We start from the raw sequence: 9,733 nt of genomic DNA, 5'->3' as shown, positions 1-9,733 counted from the left end.
CTTCTATGTTTAGCTCAATGACAACTTGTCATTGAAAAGTGAACTCTTTTTTTTTATAGCCGAGTTCTGGCATCTCACATTGTGGTGGAGAAGCTTTGAAACATTCAGCATCCACCGTAGAAACACATGTTGCTCTTTGGTCGAAACTGGGTTTGAATCCATTACCCTGTGTATACAAGGCGGGCCATTGCGGTGGCTTCGAGTAAGGCGCACGGCGATGAATTCCCACTTATAAAAATTGCTTAAAATTTAAGCACTTCCCTTTTATGCGACTTTAGTGGCATGCGTGCGACTAAAGTCGCACATTTTACATATTTTAACAAGTATATACGGCCGTAAGTTCGGCCAGGCCGAAGCTTATGTACCCTCCATCATGGATTGCGTAGAAACTTCTACGAAAGACTGTCATCCACAATCGAATTACTTAAGTTGCGGTAACGCTTGCCGATGGCAAGGTATCTTAAAACCTCTTAACACCATCTTCTAAATTGTATGTAAGTCTATACGTGGTATATATTAAATCAAAAAAGATCGATCCAATACGTATATAATTCAGTTTGACAAAGTAGACATAAAATTTTGACAAAATTTTCTGTAGAAATAAAATTTTAACAAAATTTTCTATAGAAATAAAATTTTCACAAAATTTTTTATAGAAATAAAAATTTTGACAAAATTTTCTATAGAAAGAAAATTTTGACAAAATTTTCTACAGAAATAAAATTTTAACAAAATTTTCTATAGAAATAAACTTTTGACAAAATTTTCTATAGAAATAAAATCTTGGTCGATTATTTTTGGCTCGAGTGGCAACTATGATTATGAACCGATATGGACCAATTTTTGTGTGATTGGACCAATTTTGGTATGGCTGTTAGCGACCATATACTAACACCACGTTCCTACTTTGAACCGGATCGGATGAATTTTGCTCCTCCAAGAGGCTCCGGAGGTCAAATCTGGAGAACGTTTTATATGGGGGCTATATATAATTATGGACCGATATGGACCCTGTTCCAAATTACAACCGGATTGGATGAAATTTGCTTCTCTTTGAGGCTTCGCAAGCCAAATCTGGGGATCGGTTTATATGGGGGCTATATATAATTATGGACCGATGGGAACCAATTTTTGCATGGTTGTTAGAGACCATATACCAGCACCATGTACCAAATTTCAGCCGGATCGGATGAAATTTGCTTCTCTTTTAGGCTCCGCAAGCCAAATCTGGGGATCGGTTTATATGGGGGCTATATATAATTATGGACCGATGGGAACCAAGTTTTGCATGGTTGTTAGAGACCATATACCAGCACCATGTACCAAATTTCAGCCGGATGGGATGAAATTTGCTTCTCTTTTAGGCTCCGCAAACCAAATCTGGGGATCGGTTTATATGGGGGCTATATATAATTATGGACCGATGTGAACCAATTTTTACATGGTTGTTAGAGACCATATACCAACACCATATACCAAATTTCAGCCGGATCGGATGAAATATGCTTCTGTTAGAGGCTCCACAAGCCAAATCTGGGGATCGGTTTATATGGGGGCTATATATAATTGTGGACCGATGTGGACCAATTTTTGCACGGTTGTTAGAGACCATATACCAACACCATATACCAAATTTCACCCGGATCGGATGAAATATGCTTCTCTTTCAGACTCCGCAAGCCAAATCTGGGGATCGGTTTATATGGGGGCTATATATAATTATGGACCGATGTGAACCAATTTTTGCATGGTTGTTAGAGACCATATACCAACACCATATACCAAATTTCAGCCGGATCGGATGAAATATGCTTCTGTTAGAGGCTCCACAAGCCAAATCTGGGGATCGGTTTATATGGGGGCTATATATAATTATGGACCGATATGGACCAATTTTTGCATGGTTGTTAGAGACCATATACCAACACCATATACCAAATTTCAGCCGGATCGGATGAAATATGCTTCTGTTAGAGGCTCCACAAGCCAAATCTGGGGATCGGTTTATATGGGGGCTATATATAATTATGGACCGATGTGGACCAATTTTTGCATGGTTGTTAGAGACAATATACCAACACCATATACCAAATTTCAGCCGGATCGGATGAAATATGCTTCTTTTAGAGGCTCCACAAGCCAAATCTGAGGGTCCCTTTATATGGGGGCTATACGTAAAAGTGGACCGATATGGCCCATTTTCAATACCATCCGACCTACATCGACAACAACTACTTGTGTCAAGTTTCAAGTCGATAGCTTGTTTCGTTCGGAAGTTAGCGTGATTTCAACAGACGGACGGACGGACGGACATGCTTAGATCGACTCAGAATTTCACCACGACCCAGAATATATATACTTTATGGGGTCTTAGAGCAATATTTCGATGTGTTACAAACGGAATGACAAAGTTAATATACCCCCATCCTATGATGGAGGGTATAAAAAAGTCGCCCAAAAAGTCGCATGACGTCAAAAGGGTTGCAAAATGCGACTAAAGTCGCACAACGGTAACACTGCCCTAGACCTTATGTCAGCACTGCACAATGCCTTTATAGCTGCCTGACTGTCGATGAAGAAGCTGATATCGTTTCTGAATAACGGCCTCATCAACAGCGACTCAGCAGCCTTTGTGATCGCAGAAATCTCAGCCTGAAAAATACTGCAATCACTATCCAGCGTGTAAGACTTCCTTATTCCTAGTTCACTACAATATTCCTAGTTCACCAGCGTGTCCAAGCTCTCTATGAAACTACTTTGTTATTTCAAAGAAAATGTTTCGTACATTTTATGAAGAAATTTAACGCAGCATGTTTCGTAAAATAATCATAAATTCGTAAAACCCTATTCACAAAACTCATGAAATTTGAAGAAAGTTACGTTAAAAGTACAAACTTTTTTTGTTCGTATGTTTTGTAAAATGTTCTTCGTAAAATTTACGAAAATGAACGAACATTTCCATGCTTTAAAGAAGAATTTAAGAAGAATGGTTAATGAAGTATTCTTCGTAAAATTAACGAAGAGAATTCTTACGGTGTACATTTTTTGCTATTGATAAATAACGATGAGAAGAAAATATGATATATTAAAGATCCTTAATTTAGAATATTTTTTAAAACTGGTAGTGCAAAATATTATTTTATAATACCTTAATTATACGTTAATTAAATTTCTAGGTTGTCGTTTGAATGCAAATTGTTATGGATTTCTTAAAAAAAAAAAATCAAGTATATGTCTTTGTTTCATACCTACAAAGTTCTATTTATACTAAGGTGAAGACCATATTGGCTTGTTGTTTGGTTTTTGCATTTGAGGTGACAATATTGCATTCACAGAAGCAGTTATGGTAAAAATATTCTTGATTGCAGCAGGTATGTCTCGGAGTTAATATTGCGACATTGAAATTCACTTTCGTGTTTTAATTTAGCTTACCTCTTGATGGCATCTTGCAGTTGGGCTGAAGAAGTGGAAAAATCCCTAATGTTAGAGGTGGCAACTAACAATAAACGTCTAGGCCATGCTGTTCTCTGTGCCGCTGATGTCTTCGATGATGCTGAGACTAGAGACAAAATTATTGCTGTCATGAATGGTGGCATTGGATTCTTGAGGCAGTACAAGGGAAAGGAATTAACCGATGAGGGTGCCATCAATATTGCCAATGTTGTGATTTCTGGGGCTGTTAAAAATTTCCAGGGTGTTCATGGAAAATGTGCCACAGCTGGTGATTCCTATACAGCCAACAATACTCCAGCTTCTGGTGCTCTTGTTAATAAGACCGGTCATATTTTCATTGGCATTGGCAAAGCAATGGATTGTTTGATTCAGAAGGGACAAGTAGAAAAAATTCCCGACTTCTATAGAAGAATTATTCAAGGACTTGGTTCTGATGAAAATCCCTCATTGGTGGACGTTCTTTATAAACATGAAACCATTTTGTTAAATGACTTGTCTAGTGTTTCAGCAGAATGTAAGGCATAAATAAATGTGATGACAATAATGATGTTGGAAGTTGTTAAATATATTTGTGGTAGCTACCTCTGAATCTATATGGGAAATTCTAAGACGATCTAGCGATGCCCATCTGTCTGTCTGTTGTAATCCCGCTAGAGATTCTAATAATGGAGCTATCGTATTGAAATTTTATGTGTTTATGTCAAGTTCGAAGAAGGGCTATATCGGTCGCTTATATAAACCGATGTCCTGCTACTTTTATAAGATTTACTTGAAATTACAAATTTAAAGGTCCATGTTGATCCATAAAAAGTTATCGATTATGTATATCAGTATACATCGGCCCACGTTTTTATATAGATCCTATATAGATCTCCCGAGTTGACTTCTTGAAGGCATGGAAGCAACTACACGCAGAGAAGGAATATGATCACCTCAACCATGTTTCAAGAGCAAAATGTTATTTTTGTATGGTGACCATGTAACATGTTTGTTACTGAAATATTATTTTCTCGTCAAATATAACCTGCTTGCCGAAATCAGATACATGATTTCCGAGAAAATAACATGGTTGCGAAAACCTGTTACATGGTCACCACCCAAAAATAACATTTTGCTCTTAAAACATGTTTGAGGTGATCATATTCCTTCTCTGGGTGTATTTTTATCGGATTATCTAGAATTTTGAAATCTAGAATATTGCACGTCCATAAAGAGATATTGTAAAAATATAGACCGCTTTGTCGATATAATTTCTTGAGGGTTGGAAGCAGGATTTTTTATCCGATTTTGTTAAATTTGAAATTTCGACATAGTTTTGGTCCATAGGAAGACATGACATATTTTGGTTTACAATCTCCCGATATTTGGCGAACAATCTCCCGATTAGACTTTTTGGCACGGCTGCCACTAGTGTCAAAAAAAATCTACCAAATTTGACCAAAATCTGCCAAATTAAGAAGTTGTTGATAAAAAAACTTTTGTGGTTAGTATAGAAAATGTTGTTTTATCCAAACAAAATGTTTTTTATTTATATTTTATTTCTCAAGAAAATTTAGACAAAATTTTATTTCTAACGAAAATTTTGTGAAAATTTTTTTTCTATGGAAAATTTTGTCAAATTTTGTTTGGTCAACATTTTATTTCTAAAGAAAATTTTGTCAAAATTTTTATACCCTCCATCATAGGAAGGGGGTATATTAACTTTGTCATTCCGTTTGTAACACATCGAAATATTGCTCTAAGACCCCATAAAGTATATATATTCTGGGTCGTGGTGAAATTCTGAGTCGATCTAAGCATGTCCGTCCGTCCGTCCGTCTGTTGAAATCACGCTAACTTCCGAACGAAACAAGCTATCGACTTGAAACTTAGCACAAGTAGTTGTTATCGATGTAGGTCGGATGGTATTGAAAATGGGCCATATCGGTCCACTTTTACGTATAGCCCCCATATAAAGGGACCCTCAGATTTGGCTTATGGAGCCTCTAACAGAAGCATATTTCATCCGATCCGGCTGCAATTTGGTACATGGTGTTAGTATATGGCCTCAAACACCCATGCAAAAATTGGTCCACATCGGTCCATAATTATATATAGCCCCCATATAAACCGATCTCCAGATTTGGCTTGCGGATCCTAAAAAAGAAGCAAATTTCATCCGATCCGGCTGAAATTTGGTACATGGTGTTGGTATATGGTCTCTAACAACCATGCAAAAATTGGTCCATATCGGTCCATAATTATATATAGCCCCCATATAAACCGATCCCCAGATTTGGCTTCTGGAGCCTCTAAGAGAAGCATATTTCATCCGATCCGGCTGAAATTTGGTACATGGTGTTGGTATATGGTCTCTAACAACCATGCAAAAATTGGTCCACATCGGTCCATAATTATATATAGCCCCCATATAAACCGATCCCCAGATTTGGCTTGCGGAGCCTCAAAGAGAAGAAAATTTCATCCGATCCGGCTGAAATTTGGTACATGATGTTGGTATATGGTCTCTAGCAATCATGCAAAAATTGGTCCACATCGGTCCATAATTATATATGGCCCCTGAAATTTGGTACATGATATTGGTATATGGTCTCTAACAACCATGCAAAAATTGGTCCACATCGGTTCATAATTATATATAGCCCCCATATAAACCGATCCCGAGATTTGGCTTGCAAAGTCTCCAAGAGAAGCAAATTTCATCCAATCCGGTTGTAATTTGGAACATGGTGTTAGTATATGATCTTTAACAAGCGTGCCAGAATTGGTCCATATCGGTCCATAATTATATATAGCCCCCATATAAAACGTTCTCCAGATTTGACCTCCGGAGCCTCTTGGAGGAGCAAAATTCATCCGATTCGGTTCAAATTAGGAACGTGGTGTTAGTATATGGTCGCTAAAAACCATACCAAAATTGGTCCAATCACACAAAAATTGGTCCATATCGGTTCATAATCATGGTTGCCACTAGAGCCAAAAATAGTCTACCAAAATGTTATTTCTATAGAAAATTTTGTCAAAATTTTATTTCTATAGAAAATTTTGTCAAAATTTTATTTCTAGAGAAAATTTTTTAAAAATTTTATTCGGTTCATAATAAAATTTTCATCATTGTCAAAATTGTATTTCTATAGAAAATGTTATTCAAATTTTATTCGGTTCATAATCATGGTTGCCACTCGAGCCAAAAATAATCTACCAAAAGTTTATTTCTATAGAAAATTTTGTGAAAATTTTATTTCTATAGAAAATTTTGTTAAAATTTTATTTCTGTAGAAAATTTTGTCAAAATTTTATGTATAATTTGTCAAACTGAATTATATACGTATTGGATCGATCTTTTTTGATTTAATATATACCACGTATGGACTTACATACATTTTAGAAGATGGTGTTAGGAGGCTTTAAGATACCTTGCCATCGGCAAGCGTTACCGCAACTTAAGTAATTCGTTTGTGGATGGCAGTGTTTAGAAGAAGTTACTACGCAATCCATGATGGAGGGTACATAAGCTTCGGCCTGGCCGAACTTACGGCCGTATATACTTGTTATTTCTACCATATAGAAAATTTTTGCAAAATTTTGTTTCTATAGAAAATTTTGTGAAAATTTAAAAAAAAAAGAATTTTTAGAAAATTTTATTTTCATAGAAAATTTTGTCTAAATTGTATTTTGTCAAAATTTTATTTCGATAGAAAATTTCGTCAAATTTTGTTTGGTCAATATTTTATTTCTAAAGAATCTTTTGTCCAGATTTTTTAGAAAATTTTGTCAAAATTTTATTTTCATAGAAAATTTTGTCAACATTTTATTTTCATAGAAAATTTTGTCAAAATTTTATTTCTATAGAAAATTTTGTCAAAATTTTATTTCTATAGATAATTTTGTCAACATTTTTTGTCTTTTATTTCTATAGAAAATTTTCTCAAAATTTTATTTCTAAAGAAAATTTTGTCAACATTTTATTTCTATAGAAAATTTTGTCAAAAGTTTATATGGTTTCTATAAAAAATTTTTGCACAATTTTATTTCTATCGCAAATTTTTGCAAAATTTTGTTTCTATAGAAAATTTTTGCAAAATTTTATTTCTATAGAAAATTGTGTCAAATTTTTATTTTTCTACCATATAGAAAATTTTTGCAAAATTTTTTTTTCTATAGAAAATTTTATAAAAATTTTATTCGATAGAAAATTGGTCAAAATATTATATCTATAAAAAATTTTATTTGTTTAGAAAATTTCGTCCAGATTTTTTAGAAAATTTTTTCAAAATTTTGTTTCTGTAGATAATTTTGTCAAAATTTTTTGTCTTTTGTTTCTAAAGAAAATTTTGTCAACATTTTATTTCTATAGAAAATTTTGTCAAAAGTTTATATGCTTTCTATAAAAAAGTTTTGCACAACTTTTTTAAAAATTTTGTTTCTATAGAAAATTTTTGCAAAATTTTATTTCTATAGAAAATTTTGTCAAATTTTTTTTCTATAGAAAATTTTGTCAAAATTTTATTTCTATAGAAAATTTTGTCAAAATTTTATTCTATATAAAATTTTGTCAAAATTTTATTTCTAATAAAATAAAATTTTGACATTTTGGTCGCTCATATAAACCGATGTCTTGCTACTTTTACGAGTATAAGATTTGCTTGAAATTACAAATCTAAAGGTCCATGTTGATCCATAAAAAGTTATCGATTATGTATATCAGTATACACCGGCCCACGTTTTTATATAGATCCTATATATATCTCCCGAGTTGACTTCTTGAAGGCATGGAAACAACTATTTTTATCGGATTATCTAGAAATTTCTATAGAAAATTTTGTCAAAATTTTATTTCTATATATAATTTTGTCAACATTTTTTGTCTTTTATTTCTATAGAAAATTTTCTCAAAATTTTATTTCTAAAGAAAATTTTGTCGACATTTTATTTCTATAGAAAATTTTGTCAAAAGTTTTTATGCTTTCCATAAAAAATTTTTGCACACTTTTATTTCTAACGCAAATTGTTTCAAAATTTTGTTTCTATAGAAAATTTTTGCAAACTTTTATTTCTGTATCAAATTTTGTCAAAATTTTATTTCTAATAAAATTTTGTCATATATAGAAAAGTTTTGCAAGTTTTTGTTTCGATAGAAAAGTTTTGGAAAATTTTAATTTTTATAACATGTTTTTGCCATTTTTGCAACCAACCAAAGAAGAAATTTATTTTATGAATTTTGAAATATACAATGTTTTTCGTTTGCCCATTTGCAGCGAGTACAAACAAACAATTTGAAGCTCCAACTCTTGAGCAGGCCACGTAACATATATGTAAAGCCCAATATTCCCAATTTTGCCCATATTGTTCTAATTTTATCTCTTAATATATTCAACAGAGCGTGCTTAGTATTCTATATGGTCGCTTAAACCAGTCTATATATTTTGTGAAACTGTCAAAAATGAAAACCAAAATTTTTTAAAATATAATTCATCGCATTTTGTTGTTTCATTTTTGTGGTTTTGTTGAAGTTGTCTGGTAGCTTCTGTTTAATTTAAATCAAAATTACCGATTTGATACAAATACAAATGAATGACATCTGTACATATATAAAATTTATATTATAATTTTTTTTGCATAATTTATTATTTTAATTGGTTGAGATGAATTTAGAAATGCAAGTATTATAGTTTTACTAATTTATTCTCAAAACAAGGTGTTAATAAATTTTCAATCTGATTTGATTGCGAATGTACTCGTAAATATTGGATTTTCATTTTTTGTTTACTCCCAGAAGTATGTTATGTATTACGAAAGAAATGACAATACCATCAGGTAGGGATGCCATTTGGAAAATACGATTTTTGAGAGGTTTAAATGCACTTAAATGGTTGGAGTAAAATTTATATAAATCGAGCGTTAGTGTCGAGAGGAAAATTTTTTGTAATTTACACAACATTAAGGACAAATATATTTGATAAATAAATTTTATTTAAATGTTGTTATTTGATTTTTAATTTTTTCATGAAATTTAGGACACGAATCATGAAATTTGGGTCCCTCCGTTAAAGTTGTTTGTCTTCGAAATAACGAAAAACATTTTTGATTTGAAGGAATAATTATTAAATAAACTGAGATATTGCACCATTAGACAAAAAAACTAATAAAGGATGATACGGTCAAAATTTGGTCAATATAAACTTGACGTATTTCTTTCAATTTTGCATTTAAAAAACCTGAACACCCCTCATTTTGAAGGTGTGTGTGTGTGTAGAATGTTGCTCCTATTTTGATTTTG

At 32.7% G+C, this 9,733-nt stretch overlaps 1 protein-coding gene across 1 annotated transcript; it reads left to right on the top strand.

Annotated features, from left to right (window-relative positions):
* Positions 1 to 3,306: 3,306 nt before the first annotated feature.
* Positions 3,307 to 3,997, top strand: LOC142230329 (uncharacterized). Its single transcript, XM_075300967.1, has 2 exons — positions 3,307 to 3,371; positions 3,428 to 3,997. Exons 1-2 carry the CDS (start codon positions 3,344 to 3,346, stop codon positions 3,976 to 3,978), a joined length of 579 nt encoding a protein of 192 aa, XP_075157082.1. The 5' UTR covers positions 3,307 to 3,343; the 3' UTR covers positions 3,979 to 3,997.
* Positions 3,998 to 9,733: the final 5,736 nt, after the last annotated feature.

This window comes from Haematobia irritans, chromosome 3 (assembly GCF_050003625.1).
Source record: "Haematobia irritans isolate KBUSLIRL chromosome 3, ASM5000362v1, whole genome shotgun sequence".
NCBI lineage: Eukaryota > Metazoa > Arthropoda > Insecta > Diptera > Muscidae > Haematobia > Haematobia irritans.
Note: the sequence above shows the minus strand (reverse complement) of the source record. Positions and strands in the feature narration are given on the sequence as shown.

What these genes read in the sequence shown, in the direction of transcription:
- LOC142230329 (XM_075300967.1), top strand. Translation starts at nt 3,344, where the DNA reads ATGGTAAAAATATTCTTGATTGCAGCAG. An exon ending in AATATTCTTGATTGCAGCAG is followed by an intron (nt 3,372 to 3,427) that starts GTATGTCTCGGA and finishes GTTTTAATTTAG; the next exon opens with CTTACCTCTTGATGGCATCT.